The 20,600-nt window shown below is 38.2% G+C and overlaps 1 protein-coding gene across 5 annotated transcripts in view; it reads right to left on the bottom strand.

Annotated features, from left to right (window-relative positions):
- PCDH10 (protocadherin 10) overlaps positions 1-20,600 on the bottom strand; it is a 70,043-nt gene that overhangs the window by 32,093 nt on the left and 17,350 nt on the right. For 2 of the 5 annotated variants that reach the window (XM_044430941.1, XM_044430946.1), the window contains 2 exons: positions 19,810-20,115; positions 11,998-13,725 (listed from right to left, as the gene is read on the bottom strand). In XM_044430941.1, coding sequence (XP_044286876.1) covers positions 13,643-13,725; positions 19,810-20,115 — 389 coding nt within the window. In that variant the 3' untranslated portion in view covers positions 11,998-13,642. Of the gene's footprint in view, positions 1-1,332; positions 1,409-11,997; positions 13,726-19,809; positions 20,116-20,600 lie in introns of those variants that run through there. The other 3 variants (XM_044430945.1, XM_044430944.1, XM_044430942.1) reach the window with 2 other exon arrangements.

Raw genomic sequence — 20,600 nt, 5'->3', positions numbered from 1 at the left:
CAGGTCTTTACCATTTGTTCAGCTGCTGCATGCGTGACCCATAAATCAAAGAAGCAATTGGATCCCACTGAAGTCAATGGAGGATGAGTACAGTGAGGCACACATCAGCTTAGCCAAGGGCAAACATTAAATTTAATTTAATCCAGTGAGAGTAAACTGGTTTAAGTCTAAGGACTTGGGCTTAACTGGATTTTGATTCACAGCATGAATACAAAGAAGTCTACTTTCATTATTATAATCATCATAACAAGCACCACCACCCTTGCAGATCTTGGGGATTCATGGAGAAGAGATTCTTAAGACTTAAGCCGTTGTAGACAAAGTCTGCTGACTCCAATCAATATTACAGTTTTATGTTCTTGAGTAATAGCCAGCTTCCACTGAGAATTTTGCTTTTGGCTTTGGAGCCTTAGTTGCTGAGAGCTCACTGTTTGCCTGTGGTTTTCAAATAGGTAAAAATCTTCTTCTTAATTCTCATTAAATAGCCTAATTGTGCAATCCTATGTGTGTCTGTTAGCTATAAGTCCTATGCTGTTCAAATGGGTTCACTGCAAGGTAAGTGGGGATAAGTAGGCTACCTAAATTTATCTATATGAAAATTCCATGCTCTGCCTATTTAACTATCAAGTAAATTTTGTTGTTTTGTGGGTCTGGATATCAGTGGAAAAGTTTTGAATAGCTAAAGCAGATATCTGTAAAATGTGAAATGTGAGTGATGGAAATTCAACAATTCTGGGTACCATGGTATCTTTTTCTGGCCATTTCTACAGTTGCCCAGCCCTCAAAAAGATTTTTAAAAATGAAACTTTAAAAATCCCATTTATTAACTCACCTTCACAATTATTTATTTATTTATTTATTTATTAAAACATTTATATGCTGCCCCATTCGCCGAAGCCTCGGGGCGGCTCACAACATAAATTAAAATACAAAAGATAACAATATAAAATAAAAAAATTAGCTAATATCCACCCTGATTAGTGCCTTTCCACAAAATTTAAGCAAACACTTTTAACTCCTAACAAAAGAAAATGATTGGCCTCTAAGGTAGTATTGATACTAACCTTCACACTTTTCTGCAGACATAGAAAAGTGTCTGCACAGAAATCTGCCTCAACCTGTATTATTATCCTTGCTTTACAGCTGGGGAAATTTAGTCAGAGAGGTTATATGGAAAGAAGGATGCTCAAATGGTTAAAGCAGAGGATATGAAGACAATGTATCTGAGCTAATTCTGGCTCTGCCTTGAGGGTGTGAGAGGGGTAGGAAAGAATCACTAAACCTCTCTGTCCATGATTCCCCCGTCTGTAAAAGGAGAATAATAATGCTTACCTAACTCACAGAGGATCTGCTGGTCTTAAATCTCTATTCTTTTATAATCCACTTTGAGATCCACAAATGGCAAGGCCTGGAGAGGTAGAAAGCATCATGATCATTACAAGCATTCATGTAAGAATCAAGAATTCCAGGTTTTGAGCTAACTCTGTAAATATTTTTAGCCATCTGTGCTAAAGTACTGTATAGTCTCCTCATTATAGTTTGCTGAAATCACATAAAGAAAATATCTTCATGTTGATCCCATGTTGAGTCTGGTGGCTTCTGGCTACATTTTTTTTAAAAATAATCATTAGCAAAGTTAAATCAAATTGCTACCATGTTTGAAGCACATATTTGGGTCCAATAATAATAATTAATAATAATAATTTTATTGGGTGAAAAGGATCAACCTCAGGACACAAGGGGGAAAGGCTATTTTAAAATATGCAGGGTTTTTTTTTTTTTGCCTTAGCTAATTACTTTGAAGGATAACACAGACAGTTATTTTAAGGCATGAACTGTGTACTATGATATCAGAAGCTGTATCTGTATAAAAGGCTATTCAAACAATTTGAAGTAGTATATCAAGTAGACAGAATATAATATACCACAGTAACAATCAGAGGCATGAGACTGTACATTACTTTGGACATGTGCTACTAATTCTAGCTTGTTTGCCTCCTGCAACAAAGACACTTTTTATACATATAAGTGTGTTGTAAATATCAAGCAATTATATTAAGCAATGCACTTAGTGCAAGCTAGATGGATACTGGTGGAAACCATCACAAATAAATTGTGCATGGAGGACAACCCACTAATTTAATTTAAATATTATATGGTTACACCTGATTGCATGACTTCTTCAACCATCTCACTGTATTTGGATGTTCAACTATACTGCAAATTCTACCATGATTTGTGAAGTCTCAGAAAATGCCTTACTAATACCTTTTCCCCAGCTCCCCACTTTGCTCGTTTTCATTGCATGCTGGCTTTGGTGCAGAAATCATGCTTTGCATTAAGCCAGAATTAATGTCAGCTAACAAGCCAGGATCTGATGTTCAAACTGGACTTGCATACATATGTCAAGATACAATGTTTCATAAATAGACAATTCATTTACATGTACAGCAGTATCAGCTATGGAAAATTGGGGAGATATTCAAAATGATAAAAAATGCAGCTCTTACTATAGTAAATTTCTGACTGATTTGATATGAGTAGCACAGCAGAGATACAGGATTCCTCTTTCCCTTTGCAGTTTTCAGACTCCATGTCCCAGGTAGGGCTAGCATTACAAACAGCTACATTAATTCAAGGGAATCTATGTCCCGCAATATATATTTTCTCATTTGCTATGCTGTAACAGTCAATTTCTGTTATCCTTCCCCAAGCACAGAACTGGTACTTGTATGTGGAGCAGCTGGCCAAAAAGCAGCAGAGGCAGACTGCTTCGAACTATAGTTAGGATGAAATAAAGCAGCACATTTAAAAAATAAACTGATGTGCATGTATGAAAGTAAGAGGGAAAAGCCAGCCCATTTTATGAGGATGAGTTCTTAGGGACTTTCACTCAGCCTAGTGAGAACCATTTTCAATCATGAATCCAGGAGAAAGGACTTGTTCAGTTGTTTTGGTGTACAGAAAACAGATGCCCCATGGCCAATATCCACTCAAGCTGGGACCATCATTCATCTGAATATCAAATGGATGCTGTGAAAGGGCTCATACAAAGGGCACAATGCATGGGGGAAGGCTAATAACTTTTCTAGTGCGATCCAGGCATCTAAATGGATTTTAAGGAATAGCTTGTGCTATCTTACAGTGATAATACAAAGGAACTTGGGGTGTTAGAGAGAGGTAAAAAGATTACACCCATATGCTTCTTTGAACTCACATGAGGCAAATGAAGGAAGCTCAAAAACAATCTGGTTAAGAAAACAAGTACAAGGCTGATTCGGGACCAATCAAATGCCCCCCCCCCCACACACACACACACGCACACACACACCTGGCACACAGCACAATGCTGACCCCCCGTTTTTTCCTGTGACAGTCAGGGATGCTTCAAAACAAAGGACTGAGCTGCAGCCACCCAGCACTTGGATAGCCTAAGAAAGTCTCTCGAACTTGCGTGGGGATTAACAGCATTTTTGAAATCAAGAAATTATGCTGAGATCAGCACTTCACATTGCAGCATGGCAGGGATTTTTATATACACGTTTCCAAGCAAGTTAGGAGGGGCAGGAAGTTTAAGGGAACCTTGGGATATGTCCAAAGGCAGAAGGGTGCTCATGGGGGTCATGATGGGGACTCGAGTTACAGAGTCTCCATATGGAGTGTGTGCCTACCACTGGGTGCAAAATCTTTCCATGAAGCTAATTAGTAACACAATGGATGCGTGCATGTCAAATTGGGCAGTGTTAAAGTTTTGATTATTTTCCTGTTGAATATCCCTTGGGACTGCATATATACACAGGTATACATCATGTGCAGCTCTCTGGGAATTATTTTCATTATTTCATTATTTTCATTGCCTTCATTTCTCCCACTAAATGTTCAAAGGGTGTTCCTTTGAGTTCTTGTATTTTAAAATTGCAGAACTATTCCAGTAAGAACAATTTCAAATACATTTGCAGTTCTGGGTTCCAATCTGTATTTTTATCCAAGTCTGTTTGCACCTGGCTGCTGTCCTGCATTTTCACACGATAGTTATATATTAAGATTTATATTACATGAAAAGTTAATGTGATAATTTTGTTTTGGCTTAATTACTAAGTGTAAGTTATGTTAAAACAGAACCTAGCCAATTCAGGGTTCCCAGAAATCCACAAAAATTGTTTTCCGGACAGGGTGGCTCCAATCGTACTTGGCTACATGGGTATGTACATGGGCATAGCAAGGTTACACTCTATTAACAACCCTAGCTATGTGTAGAAGAAGATTAATTAGAGGCAGATAATGAGCAATTAATCATGTTTATTTACTTATTGCATGTACCATTCGTCTGAGAAGTACTGCGAGTTCATTTCAGCTCAGACACAGAAAAAAACCTAATGCTTATTTTCATACACAATGCAACAATATCATCTGTGGGCATGTGTTGCTGATGGTGCCACACTGGAGTATGGCTACTGATATTGGTACAATGTTTAACTCTGATCCTCTGGCTTCTTTCCCTTGTGGAGCTGAAACCCATCACCCACCCTGTGTCAGAATACTCTTCCCCTGCCTCCTGCAGCTCGTTTTGCTTTCGTTCCTTCTCTAAAGGAAGGCTGTAGCTCAATACTAGAGAGAGCTATGCCTGTGGACAAAAGGTCCAAGGCTTCCTGTCTGTCCCTCTAGGCAGGGCTGGAAAAAACTCTTTTCTGCATTCCTGGTGAGCCACTGTCACAGGCCAGTAAAAGCATCCCCTGCTTCACAGATCCCTTCAGCTGTTTCTTGCTACTGTTCCAGGCTGCCACCTAAACTCAGCTTTCCAGTTTACCAAGCATGTGCAAGGATCTGTCTGATAGCACACCATTGTGGCAGCACAGCTTCCAGTACAGCTGAGAACAGGACAGGAGGACAGCAACTCTCTCTCAACTTTTGCAAAACCAGCTTTCAAGCTGAGAGAAACAGAAGGCTTCCTCCCACGAAGACTTCAAACCTAATCTAAATTTGACCCAGTGTTTAAATACTAATAAGGTTGTGTTTGTTCTTTCTGGATTCTGCAATATTCAACATTCACATACAAGTCTCTAAAATAAGATGACAAATCTTGCCCAGACATCTGCAATTTTTTAAAAGCAGTGGAAAATCAAAGGAGCACTGAAAGCACCATGTTTCCAGGCTGTGCATCAAATAATGAATGCAGGAATTGCTCTGTTCTTCTTTTTTGTGGTGAATACCCATGCGTTTCTCTAAGTTAATTAATTTGGTAATCACTCCAAATGATCATAACATCACCTTCTCTGTGCCAGATGGCTTAGTCCATATAGCATGGTCAAAAGATGAATAACCACATCTATCTTAACCAATGCAATGAAATAGGCATGAGTGCCTATTTCTTCTTGTTAAATGTGCATGCAAGTGTGCAAACAACTCAGGTGCTAATCAACTCAAATCCATGTTGGTGACATTGACTCCAAGGCAACCAGGGACAGAAATGGCACTGAGGGATGGAACACTAACCATTCTGTCTCTTCTCTATCTGTTTGGAATAACCTTGACCTGGATTCTGTTGTTTCCACCATAAAGAGGGCACAGATGGATCATTAAATGCAAAAAGGTCAGTTTTTCTGTCAGGGAATATTTGTGGATACTGGTCCAACAATCAAGAGTTTTCTCATGCACGCTTGCCTTCAGTGGTTGCAGCATGCAATATGATGTGTCAGACAACCTAATCACCTCCATTTTGAAAACTTCAGTGTATGGTTAGTGAGAATGCATAGATTATCTTTCTGAAGAGTGTCATACCAGCCATCCAAATGGGTTCATATTCCTGGGCTGTAATCTTCTGCACACTTACCTAGAGGTATGCCCTGCTGGACACAATGAGACATGCTACTCAGTAAACATTCATGAGATTGCACAGTTCATGTACATTTAATTTATAAAGCTTAGCTACCGCTGACCTCCCTTAGGAGGATTCTTATTATGTAAATATGCAATGCTTAGAATCTAGTTCAGGGCATGATCCTCTGTATCTTTAGATATAAAGATGTATTGCAACTCCTGGCATGTCCTGCTCATTTTCAATAAGCTATATAAGCATGTTGGACTCCTCCAAGCATTTTTATAGCCAATAATGGCAGGAAAGGTCCTTTGACATTTACTAAACATTTGCCACACTAAGACTTTGGGGAGCAGAAAAAAAATATTTTTAATGGACAAATTTTCTAACTATGTCTCACATTCCTTATTTCTCAAGCCAATAGCTTGTTAGCTATCCTAGCTTTCAAAGGGGTTAGCTGCTTATTTAAAACTTCATATTCAGTGGCTGGGATTAAGATGTAGTCAGCCCTTTGCAGGCATGTTGGTACAGGGTAGAACTACCTCTAGGTTGAGTGAGGGATTCAGACCTGGGCTATGGGGCAGCAGTGAGGTGTTGAAAGATTGACTTGTGAATGTGATGCAGTCTCCCTGCAAAGCAGGGGTTGGTAGCACAGGGTCTCCAGCCCTTTTTACACTCATCCCACTGCCCCATAAGTCACAGCACTTCGCTGCCATGAATTTGGCTACAAAAAGCTGTTTTCTTCTTTTCTGAACAAGGTGTGCAGGAAGCATATGCCTTATTTCTAAGGAAAAAAGTCTTCTAGAAGCACACTTATGCATTAAAATAAAATAGGTGCTCCCTGAGTGTCTTCTTGTGAAATGAAAAGGCAGCCTTTTGACACTGTATTTTGGAGGCAATTCAGTAGCAATTTCAAGGGCAGGAGGGGCACAGCCCACAAAAGAGGGGAATTGGCCCCCATTTTGAAATTGCCCACCCCTGTCAAAACTAAGGGACAGAATGCTGTCCCATATTGTTGATGTATGATACTACTGCAGTCAGCTGTTCTCTGCAGATAAGTTGTGATAGAGGTTTTTCTTTGTCTCAAGTAGCAAAAAAATTTGGGCTGGCTCCGTTTTGGTACTTATTCAGGAGCTGACTACCTTTAAGCAACATCAGCTGCATGTTCATCCCATGAAGCCAAACTGATTTAAATATCCATTAAAAACAAGATTTAAAAAATGCAAGCATTTCTATATGTTAGATTAATGTACCTTTAGATAAGCTGCAATCCTATGCCCACTTTCCTGGCAGTCGACAGTCCCAGAGACTTACTTTTGTCTAGACATGTATAGGATAGTGCTCTTAAGCTTTCCTATACCTTGATTAAACAGTATTCCAATCCCTGCAGTGTTTCCCCAGTCTAAAAACTCCAACCAAAACTAACACCCTCTTCACCACTTCTCCCCAGCCTTTACAACCTTAGCTGTACCACCTCTAAATCTACATGGCCACATGACATTGCACCCTTTTCAGTCACCCACACTCCTCTTCCCATCCAGGTTTATCTCTAGCTGAAAAAGCTTGAGCCTGCATTAATCAAGAACTCAGAACTCTACCCCTTTCTTTCAGTGAGGACCCCAGTCTGGTTTCTACTCCAACCTTCACTTTTGAGAGAAAAAGGGTATGCTTAGTACCAATACAAGGGCAAGGCTTCCTATCCTATGCATGCTTAGACAGAAAAAAAAGTTCAACAGAGTCCCTTCCCACATTTTTCCACCAGCAGAACAGAACATTGACTGGACTTGTGATTACTACTGTATACTTTGTGTGTTTTCATCCTCAGCCTCCTTCACAGGCTTACCTATCATCATCTCTGATTTATTTCTTTTATACTGTCTGTTACTATGCAGAGGAATCATAACTAAAATATATAGAATAGGGAAATATTGGTTGGATCCAGTTGCTCATGGTTAGAGAAAGCCCTAAGAAATCAATGTGATTTAGGTTAGTCCTACTGAATTCAAAGGATCTATCCTAAGCATGCCTAAATCCGGCATGCAACATCATCATCACAGCAATAAGAAAGCAGAAAAATGTTGAGAAATGTATGGACATTGCAGCATTTATTGATCTTTCATTTGGTACTGGCAACTGGAAAAATGCCCTCTGTTCTAATGGTTGAGTTCAGACAACACAGTAACTCAAACTAAAGGGTCGCATATGGGCTGCATGTGGGTTTTCACTGAACTGATGCTTGTTGTTGAAATGTGAGGACGTTTATTGACTGAACCCAGCTGTGCTAATCAACTATAGGTTGCTTCTTAACCCCAATCAATAGGTTGCTTCTAAACCGCAAGCAACCTATGGTCTGTGGTTGGATTATGAACTGTGGGCTGCTAACTATGGTTTGTTATCTTGCCTGAGAGCCAATAACATGATAATCCATGTTTCAACAACCCAAAGTTCACCAACAACCCATATTCAGCTCTGATTGTGGGTTGTTGCATTGTCTGAATTCAGTCATTTTAAGATTAAGTAAAGCTCTGCTTTACTGTTTTAAAAGATTGGAACCAGAGAGGTTTAACACCCAATATCCAAAATATTGTGGAAATATCCCAAACAAGTGTCAGGAGCGATGAATCACAAGCCTGGAAGCCAAATTAGGTCCCCGGCATCCTTGTTATTCTTCCCTAGCTGTCAACCAACCATTTTTGATGGTTTCCTGGATTTTATGCCTTTTTACCCCATTCTAAGTTTGAATGTTCTTTCAATTCCTGGCAGTAAATAGCTCAAAGTTACAAAATGCTGTGTTACAACATCACTGCCTACAGAAAGCTAGCATGTCAAGGACAAGATTACAGTGCATCTTTCTATTATCCAAGTTTTCTAATGCTGTACTTCCCATCTCTTTTTCATGTGATGAAAACACTGAAGCATGCAATATTTCATTGCATTTGAAATGCTTCAGATCCAAGAGACTACACCATATGCTTTTCCTAATGTGAATATAGGATCTTACTTCAATACTGCAAATGTATGGGACGGAAGAATGAGTCTGTATGTTGCCCTTATAACTGCAATACCACAGTGACGTTTTCAGTCCTTTGGCTGTTATTCACGGTAGTGCAGATCACCAGGCACTGTGTTATTATACTCTAGCCAGCATTTCCTATGACTTTTCCCATTACATTTCTTCTTCCTTAGCCTTTTTTAATACTTCTTTATCCACTGTGGTGCTTTATTTTTGCATTCAAAAGCAAAGCAATTATATCTTGTTTTGAAGTGCTATCCTATCAAATTTCAGACCATCCTTCCAATTTATCAAGATTATAGAGTACTTAATTACATTCTGCAAAAGATTTGCAATCCCTTCCAAGCTTGTATTGTTTAAGTATGTGATTAGCATACTCTTCACTGCAATGTCTAAGTCACTGATGAGTCATATTATCCCTGAAATAGGCCACTTGTTATCCTCTTCATCACTGACATGAGGCCATCATAACAACAATTAGCATGCTTTGTTACAGCAAGCTATATTTTTAAGCTCCTGTTTTATTCAACTACAAAAAGTACCAGTACAAGGACTTTAATTTTGAACTGGGCAACCTGATGAGTTGTGTGTTTCTGTGACCCACAGAGGCAGAAATATATTGATATTAAAGGATGGAAAAACAGGTTCCAAAGTTCTCAGCCTTTGTTAAAGCACAAGTACCACAAAAATGAATAAATAGGTTGACTTTTATTACTAAATGATTAATTAATTAAAAACCAACTTGCATAAATAAAATGAATTATTTTTTCCTATGACCAAATGAAAACTTCCATACCTGGCATTCAGCCACTTTCTGTCTATTCTCCTCAAGCTATGGTAGCACATTCTGTACCAAATTAAGAAACAATTGGTCAGATATTTTTTGACGCTTATAGAGCAAACATAACATTTGTGCAGACTTTAGCCCACTAATGTTCCTGAGTTTGACCTGCAGGTATCCTATGCCATCTTACATTTTGCTTTTGACATAGCCACAGGTAATGCAAAATGGACAACTGTAGAAAATGTGTCAGAGGTGGTACATTATTTGAAGCAACATCACAGATGATCTTCAAGTTAAAGACAGGACAAATATTTGATCATTTGGGAAGCCTGTCAGGCTGAAATGGTAGCAAAATGTTCTGAACATCGTTAAGTGAAGGAATCTGGCAGTTTTTGTGCAAACATTATTGATCTGGTTATTTTAAATTGACTGGCTGCTTAGCAAAGATGCTGTGGACTTCAATTAAAAACAAAAAAAAAACACCTTTTTCTTCCGTATGCCAAGGAATGTAAAAAGAACTTGCTTTTTTTTTTCTTTTTGCCTGGCACCTGCAAGGAAAGGTTCAACCCCTGCCCCCATTAGCTGCAAAACAAATTAGCTACATCTCTGTAAGATTAATCTCGAAACATTTTTCTTATCATTTGTTTTTGGTAAACTTTGTAGTAATATACTTATGTTTATAGCTTACCAATTATTATTTTACTTATATTCTATTAGCTCTTAAGAAGTTATCATTGTAGGCCTGAATTTTCATTTTCATTCTATTTCATCTCATCCAAATACCTTGTATTACTCAGGAACAACCATTCAAACCTATTTTTGGTATCGGTGTGTCACCAAATGAATAGCGACCTAAGGCTTCTATACTGGAGTCAGTTTTCACATATTCAGAATCCAACAGAATCTTTATGTTGCTATGAAGCTATCACACGTGTGGACAAATGCTGGATTTTTCTTTCTTTTACAAATTATATACTTCTTCCCAATGAAGACTAGACTGCAAACATTATTTGCACTACTTAACATACTAAGGCTTATGTTTCTGACAAGGATGGAAAATTCCATGGTTAAACACTACCCCTAAAAATATTGTTTCCTTACAAGAAAGTTCCCCTCGTTCAAAACAACTTCTAGAAACTATTTATGCAGAAGGGAACATGCATTATCACCCCACCACACACACAACTGTACAGGCCTCCAGAGAGAATTCTGCTGGCTTTCTTCTCTACTGGTTGGGATAGATCGATCCCTCTACTGGCGATCCCTCTTGCAGAGTTCATTTTACCCCTGACCTGCTATGTGTGCCTAGCAAGAAGACCACTGCCCACAAACCTCCCAGTTTCAGTGGCACCTCTGAACTATTTTCTACAAAATGCACATGAATTTTAATATAAATCAGATACTGCCAACTTAGCAGAGATTACTGGAAAACCATTTTAATGGTTTCAGTGGTATGCAAGTGTTTAAAATAACAGCCTAGGAATATGTCTGCAAATTAACTCACTTGGGAAAGGCAGCTGGGTAACAGTGCTTATGGTGTATTGAATAATATGTCTTCTAGACAGAGTAGAATGTCCCTTTAATACAGAGACTGGGTTTGGATAACATGCCACAGCTCATTGTGGGTTATTTATTATTATTAACCTGTGATGAACTGCAGTGTCCGGAGGAACCAATTTCATATCTAACCCTTGCTAAAACAGCTCATGAGTTAAACAACCCTCAGGCAACACATGCTTCCCAGTTTACATAACCCATGGTAGGCTCTCATCTTATACAAACAAGTTCAGGGACTTTCCAGGTTCCTTCTAGGAAAACAGAGTTCTGTGAATGAGCTATATGGCTTTGTCATCATATTCTTCTTTCTCTTTTTAAAATTATCCTGTTACTAATGATGTGTATGCATCATTAGTGCATCCGCTTTCCCTTTACAATAGTCATGAAGGTTTCCACTCCTTACTCTGTAACACAGAAACCCTGTTGAAGCCGGAAGCCTACTCAATGAACAAATAGTCTCCTGATAGCGCTGCCACTATCTCTTCCTGCACACTGTATCTTGCTGCCTCACAAGATTGTCTTGTTTGGCTGGGGGAGAATGGGAGCAACTCCCAAACAGCAACCTCTGCAACTACTATATCACTATGAGAAGAAAGGTATAATTGAGAACTGAGATCTGGTTGCAGGAAAACATGCCTTTGCTACCTCAATGTTAGATCATTGCATTGCACACTTTGAACATTAATGGTTTCAGCTGCTCCAGAATCTGCTTACTGGAGCAAACTTTTGGAAGCATGTACTGCACAGAAACATAGAAAAAGAGTAAGTCAGAAGGGGCTTCTGGGCCATCTAGTCTGACCCCCTGGCTGCAACAGGGTCCACTCATGACATGCCTACCATGTGCATGTTCAGCCTATTCTTAAACACTCTCACCGATGGGGCTTCCTCTATTGTCACAGCTAAGCTGGTGTCTAGTCTACTTCTTGGAATAACCTGACATGATGGGTATTACCTTTAACTCTTGGGATATGGATACCAAAAGAACTATCTCCTCCAACTCGAAAAGGCCCATTTTTAAGATCTACTGTAGAAGCTCTCTGTGTCATGCCAGCAGTGAAGGTATGACTGGCTGAGACATGCAACAGAGAGCTATGCTTTGAAAGGCCTTGCAAGGTAGGCTAGCTTTGTCCCTCTCAGTTGACCTTCTAATCTATACCACAACTCCTCATCTTCTCCAAGCTGAAAAATGCTCAATTTCTTCAAAATTTCCTCCTGGAAACCGTAAGCTGTCTTCAGTATTTCCCTTTCAGATTTATCCATCCCGCACAAGTTATATGAAAGAAGTGGATTTTAGGTGCACGGAATGTTTCTTTCCCATTATGGGAACTGCTTTCATTTGACAAGGCATGTGCCAGTTGGGCAGGTACATAACTGACATGACTTTAAACTACATGGATATACATGGTAAGGAAATCTAAGACACTCTGACTACAACACAATCTCATTCTACTGATCCATGGATGGTAGTAGTGTGAATGAGGCTTCAATGGGGATTTTAAGCAAACTCAAAAATAACAAGTATGGTAGATGAATACAAAATGTAATGCATGTAAAAAATCAAATGACTCCATTATAAAGTAATAGTGAAAACATGAGTCATGCCTTATTTATCCTCCTTATTTCATTATGCAGTATTTAACTATTTTGGTTCTTACTACAGTTGCTTAACCAGCTGGTCAGATTGAAAAGCTTCTTTTACCCTGTTGACCATTGACATTATATACCTTTCCATGTTGTCTACAGGTTCATTTAAATTTAAAAACAGTCACAACAAGATGAATAATTTTCATTAGTATTTTTAACCCCATTGAAAACTTTCAGTTTAAAATCATGCCTTCTAAAACCCTTTCCAGTCCTTTTACTTCAAATATCTTTGGGATTATCATTTTTTCTTCCCCTAAACACTAGTATATGATTATTATCATATACAGTATACCACTATAGTATAATATTAACCACAACTGGAATGAGTATTTTTGTTTGGTAATTAGCATTAAGAACATAGGAAGTAGTTTTACACCAGCTAAAACTATTTGTACATCACACTCAATATTGTCTACCTGTGTTAGCAGCAGCTTTCTAGGCTGTGGGGTAGAATTCTTTCAGATCACCCTCTGCCTAAACTTTAAACCCTTTAAACTGAAGATGATACAGACTGAACTTGTGACCTTCTGCATGGAAATCCACCCTCCACCATTGAGCTAGGGTACCTGTTAATTCAACTTGTACAGCCATTTTTAATGCATCCAAAAGAAATTCAGCTTTAAAGATCAGTATGGGAGGGAATTTTCAGATTTAGGCCAACTGAGTCACTGTGAGAGCTACAAATGTCTATGAATACACATCAGAAATATTTCATAGTGGTGTTTAGCATCTGCTTTCCTCAAGGCAATCTGATATTTCTATGCATGCTTGGTAGCTGATGAGCAAGAAGGTCAGGGATTCTCAGAGACCTAATTTAATTTTCTGTTCTTCATACAGTTCCTTCTTCTGCAGACCAAAGATACTTGAAATGAAGTCTTCTTAAGTCAAGATGGATGTTTTGGAACCAGGAACCTTAAGATAGCAGTGTTAGAACAGAAGCAAAAATATGAGCAAATTAAAATTGAATGTCATGGAAAAAATGTTGAGCGACAGCTTAACAAAAAAAACATTTGGATTCTCTGTCCTTCTACTGATATAATAATGAACAGGAAACTTTACTATATGCCTGTCTGAAAAGGAAACAAATCTCACTGTCCTACATGAGGTGGTGTTCCAGAAGAAATGACAATGAAAGATGGTATTCAGGGATAGTGGTAGAGCTGATCCACAGTCATAATAATTAAACTCCCCTTGCGGTCTACATGGTTAAATGACAGAGCAATGCCTTCTTATCATCTTCTACTAGTGGAAAAGTTATTTTTCTTGTGTTTTAGTAAGGCCTGTTCTCACAGCAGCTTCATTTTTAGTAATATCCTAGAACAAGGTTTCAGTACTAACTTTTGGGAAGAGAAACCTCAGCTTTCTTCACATGGAACCATAACATTCCATGGCATACTAAAGCCATTCTTGCAAACCTATCTAGGTGAAGCCAGTTTCTCTGCGTGACCAAGTATCACCCTGGCCTGGTAGCTGTGCAATGTTTCTCTAAAGAAGTGACTGCCTTTCAGTAATGAATCAACATTACCTATTCTTGATTCTGTAAAGACATTTATAGCCATTCAGGATGAAAGGTACTGTGCAAATGCAAATCAATGGCATTGAATCATCCGTGTCCCTTATTATGTATTATTGAGGCATACTGCCAAGCTCCCTCCAGTGTCTTTACCACACAAAGAAACCCTGACAATCACCATACGCCATTGCTGTTTTGTAAATCACACGGTTAAAAATAGAAAGGTGGGACTATATTCTTCATGATTTCCTTGATTTTTTTAAAAAAAGCAAGGCATAGTTTGGAATACTGTCAGAATAAATATTATGAATTGTATTTTTTTAAAAAATGTGTTCAGAGCAGTTTGCAATTTTGCATAATTTTGCAGTTTGCATAAGCAGTTTGCAATTTCACCATAGTTGATCCTAATAGCTGAAAATATTCCCTTTGAGACTGAAGTAGTGATGTTCTTCTGGTACATTAACTTTAGTAACTTCATTCGAAACCAAACTTTGATGTTATTTTAGTATAATATTAGTATTTGTCCTTTTGACATATGTATTTTTCCTTGCTTATCATTGCATGAAACATCCCACTTAAGAACAAGTAATTACTAGCACAAACCCTTAAGAATAAAAAGACTTCTTTCCATAAGACTAAAAAGAAGAGGTGGATATTAGTAGAGTAACCCTTTCAATGCACTGTAACTACTGAATGAAGTTACAAGACCACATGACCTTGCATAAGTTGCTTTGCATTGTATCAATTTATTCCTGCTACATTTAAAACAGTGTCTGATTTTTAACAGCTGTTTTAAATAATATTACAGTATACATGTCTATTCAGAAGTCAGCCTCACTGAGCTAACTGTGGCTCACTCCTAGGTGCATATATAAGACTGCATCCTTACAGTGAAATCTTCCATATGTATATTCTGACATAAGTCCTGTTATGTACAGGTGAATGGGCACCTTAAAGTCTCAAAAAGCAAAATGAAAAACATGAAGGTGGACAAAAGGTAGGTAATTCAGCAGATAATCTCTTTGGGACAGGTACAAGTAGACACAAATATCCTTGATGCCTTGATAGTATCCAGATGTTGAGTTACGTACATGTTCTGTTTTCTGTACATGGGATTTTCTATGGACAAAGCCAAAGCCTGAGGTATAAAACTTAAGTCATATGCTTCAAATAATACAATATTCTATTGAGATCCCTATGGGTTTGATATTAATATACAGGTCCTGAAAAGGTAAATACCTAAGGTGATAACTGAAATTGAGGACTTTCCTCATTTTTACATTTAGCCAGTTTTTTGCATTGCATTGCATGTTATTTCAGAAACTTCCTTGACCTTCACTATTTAAATTTCATCAAGTTTGGCCATCAAATTGTGAGAGCGCTGTGGGAAGGGAGGCATTAAGTGACTCACTGCATGCACTATTCCTTGGATGTGGTTAGTAACCTTTCTCACCCCATCATTTGAAAAAAAGTTGGGATAGGAGCTTTACAATGTATGATTAGATGTTTGAGGCAGATGTATTTGAACTGACAAATACCATCAACGTTTTTGTCTCCTTTGCCAAAAGTAAGCACAGCCACCTAGAGGTACTTTTTATTCTTTTTTCTATGGCTTGGTTTGTAGTCCACAAACACAACTAGCTTTAATACAGTAGTTTACAAATGAACTAGTTTTTTCCCCTGCGTAAATGTAGGATATCTCATTTAGTGAGACTTACCTGTTAACCAACATCTCTAGATTTTGCTATTGACCTCACTGTTTCAAAACATATGTCTTAGTATATTCTCTGTTTATATGTTATTCATAAACTCCAACTAAATGAAGTTTGCATTTCTAAGAGCCACATCAGTCACCATTTAATACAGAATAGACCTCCATTATCTAGATTTCTGCGGTCTAGGGCCAAACTAAATGGGAGAGTCGGGCATGAGTTTCTTTCTTGAGAATACTTTATCCACCCATTCCCATCTCCTCACAACATGCAGTCATTCCACATATAGGGTACATGTGTTCATTAACTCTTACACTTTCTGCTCTTTTCTTCTCTATAAAGATGACTCCCAAGTAATGATCCTTACTAGTATAAATCTTGTGCTTTAAAACTGTATTACACAGAAGCCCTCTATTCACATTTTATCTTTACAAACACAGACACGCTGGAAAACGACTACTTTTCTCTCAGGTATTTTAAAACTCTTATATTCTATTTAGAAAGGTGCTACTCAAAATATAGTCACAAGTGCACACTCTAAATTTATCTGTAACATAGGGCAGTACATAGTAAGACTATTTTTTGCTGGAAATGAAGTCAACTTCCCCCCTGCAAATCTTTTGCAACTGTTGGATGAATACCATCTGGTGCAACCAACTTATTTTTATTTAATGTGTCAATTTGTTCCAGCACTTTGTCACTTGACTTCCAGTTCTCAGATAAGGCCTCTTAATTATTACCTGGCAGGAAGGAAAAAATATCTATACATCTGTCATTTCAGTTAATTTGGAATGTACTTAATCTCTTGAAAAGGTCATTTTCAGCATTTTTCCCACTCTGCAAATGGTGACTTGGATATTCATTTTTCAGGTGCTACAGTGTGTAAGAAATATACTTACTTTTTTAACAATTTTATTAACTCCCTTATCCAGCAAAGTTATTTGTCAATTAGTCATTTTGTTGTTTTGATATGTAGAAAGTCTGTGTTGCCTATAAACCTGGGGTTAGGCACAACATTGTGCAACCATTGTGATTGGTTTAAGCCTGGCAGGGCGCTGACATATGAACCCATACTGAGCTATCGCCCTGCTTCCATACATTGAATTTCTGACACTGAAGGCTCATTTTTAAATGCACCTTAAAGCACATCCATGAGCTTGTGCATACACAGAGTGGCTTTTAGAACCTTTTAGTGGCTTCCTTAAGTTGCTCTGGAAGCTGTTCTGGAAACCTTCCAAGCTGTTTTTGAAAGAGTGCAGGCCAAGCGTTCAAAGCAAATGAGGGACAAAGTAAGTTCGAGATTTTCTCAATTTCATCTTTTGTTCTTCTTGAAATAAGAACAGGTTCTAAAGGTACAACCTTGCGTTCAGTTATGTCATACAAAACAAGGCTGATATTTCTGTTTCCCAAAATAAAAGGTATTTTAAAATGCCCTTTAAACAGCAAGTATTTTATTTCAGGGGACAGCTACAACGGCCCTCCCTTCCTCAGCTGCATGAACCCAGCCAATGAAGAGATATCATGATATTTAATTGGCAAATTTTACTCTTTTTCATTATTAGCTATTTGTTTATAGATTCAGGTTCTAGTGCCCATTTGGTCTTGAAGTTCACCGAGCAACTTTGAGCTAGTCACTTGGTCTCAGCCAACCCCTTCTCACATTGTTACGAAGATAAAAAGGAACTATATAAGCCACCTTGGGTTTCTCGCAAGAGAAAAAGCAGGCTATAAATGCAATGCATATCGGTCACACCAGCTGCTGAGGAGCTTGGCAGGTGGGGTCTTGCACCCATCCTGCTTGAAGGGCTCTGTGGTCAGACGGCTTGCCACTGTTGGACCAGATGGGCTAGATGGGCTTTAGTCTGAACCACCATTACTTTTCTCATGTTCTTTTTTCTTATGTTCTTAATAATAGTCACCCCTTGAATTAACTCTGCTACTACTTTTAAAATTGAACTGAGAATGCTCTCACTTCATCATGTTCAGACTAAATTATTCACTATGAAATATTTTATATTTACAAAATACTGTGATCCTGAAAAACCGATCCCTTCCTTTTTGCTTTCTCACTCTCTTAGAATCACTTCTTCCTTTTTCTTTCAAAGCCTAAAATATACTGAAGAAAATATTCATTGCAGGTAATGTAAAATGTTCATGTAATTTTTGGATTAATTATAGATTTAGTATTTAGTATAGAACAGAATGAAAAATAGAGCTGACTCCTGCCCCACAAAAACATATGTCATATACTAATAACTCACAATATAGATACTTTGAAGGTAAGACTTAAATGTTTCAGATGCACAAATCACAGCAATTAAAGTAGTGGGCAGATGGCTTGCAGCTTTCCATGTGTCAAAAATACAAATATATAGGAAAACGCTGACATCTAATTAAAAACTAATTTTATATGAATTCAAACATCTCTTTGCCATCAGAAAGATATGATTCTTATGCCACTATTATTAAAAAGAAGTGCTCTGTAAAGTGAACCGATCTAGGCTGCATCCTATAATGAGACAGACAAGGCTTATAGGATTTGAACACTTGAGTTAAAGTTGTGAAGACGACATTAACAATTTACAGCTTAAAAAGTGCAAGATGAAGTTAGGACAACTCATGAGCTGAACAATTAAAAACTGCCATTCTCTTCTAGATCATTAAGTTCAAAGACAATCCAGGTACAAAGGCAACCCAGATGGTGGCTTTTTTGTTGATGAGTTGCGTGCATTAACATCAGTGGCTGGTATCTAAATATATAAATTATAGAGCTGCCATTCTGCCTGACTTTCCTCAGCCTGAAACATATAATAGACACGAAGAATGAATTCCCACTGTACAATGGGCTGTGCCCAAAACTGAGGAGGGGGAAAGAGAAATGAAGCACTACACTAGTGAATATGTATTTCGTAGTAACATCACTGCCGTCTTTCAGACTTTCTTAAGATGGATCCCTGCAACCATCATGCTTACGAAATCAAGGCATTGGTTTTACTGATGCAATGTTCCTGTCCTCAGTTCCAGTCAAGCTGTCTATAAGAATCTTCTTATGTATTCCAAATCAATGAAAGACTTTCCATTATCTTATAGTAAAATAGGATGGGCTGGTAGGCATAATGATACAGTATCTAGGGCCAAAGATTGAGTTCAACATACTATACGTGGCACCAAATTTGAAATGAATAATGAAATCCCTTTCCCGAGCTATATATCATCTTCTGTGTCATACACACATCACCATATTGACAGCTGTCATAAGAATTCAGAAGCATCCGAATTGAATATTCAAGTTCATTCCTTGAAGAAGGATCAAGGGAACAAAAGGTAGTGAGGAACAACAGAGAACTATGACTCATCTAGGATGACCTCCAAGCCTTGCTCAATGAGCAGAAAGCAGCCATAGTATGAATGCAGGTGAATGCAGCAAGAAGTCTCCATAAAGAGGAAGCACAGACAGCTAGGAATACGAAGAGACACTTATCTTGCTAATTATTTACTTCAAAAATATGCAGTAGAGCATCTGCTAAAAAACAAAAAAGAGTACAGGCATTTTGTTTTTAACAAATCCTTCTTCAACAAGGTCCTAGGAAGTAGCACACTTTAAATGACACAGGAGTTTTTTTAAAAAATTCAGTGTTTCTCAATCCAAAGAGATTCAGGTTTTTCCCCCCTAGTGAATCTGGTATAATGTTTTATTCCTAGAACACTGGGGAATGGAGTTTTTTTCCTACAAAAGGAATACTCTTTAGCAGCCTTTGGAACAGTACTTACTCAAATATGGTGGTTTGTAAGGCGCTCGTGTATTAGACAGCAGTCCATCCAGTTCCTTCCTCTCCAGAGTGCTGTGAAGGGCCTTCTCTTTGCCAAAGGTGGAGAAGGACCTCTCTGCCCCTGGCTGGGCTTCTGGTGTTTCAAACACTTCAGTGTCTGGAACAGAGTCCATACCGGGTACATGAAGATTGCTGCGATAATCCGCAGCCTGGCGTCCATCAGAAGGGACAAAAGAGGGCATCCAGCACCGATCCGAGTGGCCCAATGCTTTACATTCCTCCGTGCAATTAGAGAAGAGATCCATGCCTACAAGCAGGAAAGAAAGAAAAACTGCAGATATAATCTTCAGCATCATGACCAGCTGCTGATAGATGCATAATGGCATGGTGGCCAAAAAATTTTTTTCCATCACCATCCTACCAGTAAAGATTTTGATCATTTAGTCTTCAAAAGGAAGTGCCATCATTCAAAAAGAAAGGAAGAATGTTCCGCAAATGGCAAACCAATCTTAAGATGACAAGAGGGATTGTTATTATTTAAAAAAAAAATCTCATGAACCCGCTCCATCAAATCTGGAAGCAAGTCTCACTGCTTCAGAAGGCAATGAGATCATCTTGATGCTCAGTAATAGTCAACGGACTTAGCATGACAGGAAAGAGGTGACAGGAAAAATATTGTAGCCAAAAAAAACAAAAAAAAAAAACAAGGAGAGGTCATAACTAAGTGGAATAAAATTCCACTTGTTCACCTAGGTTTCACCAGTGAAAAATGATTAGTGAGCATCCCTGAAA

This window comes from Varanus komodoensis, unplaced genomic scaffold, assembly GCF_004798865.1.
Source record: "Varanus komodoensis strain SLA01 unplaced genomic scaffold, ASM479886v1 scaffold21, whole genome shotgun sequence".
NCBI lineage: Eukaryota > Metazoa > Chordata > Lepidosauria > Squamata > Varanidae > Varanus > Varanus komodoensis.
This window is presented reverse-complemented; position numbering and strand designations above follow the sequence as displayed.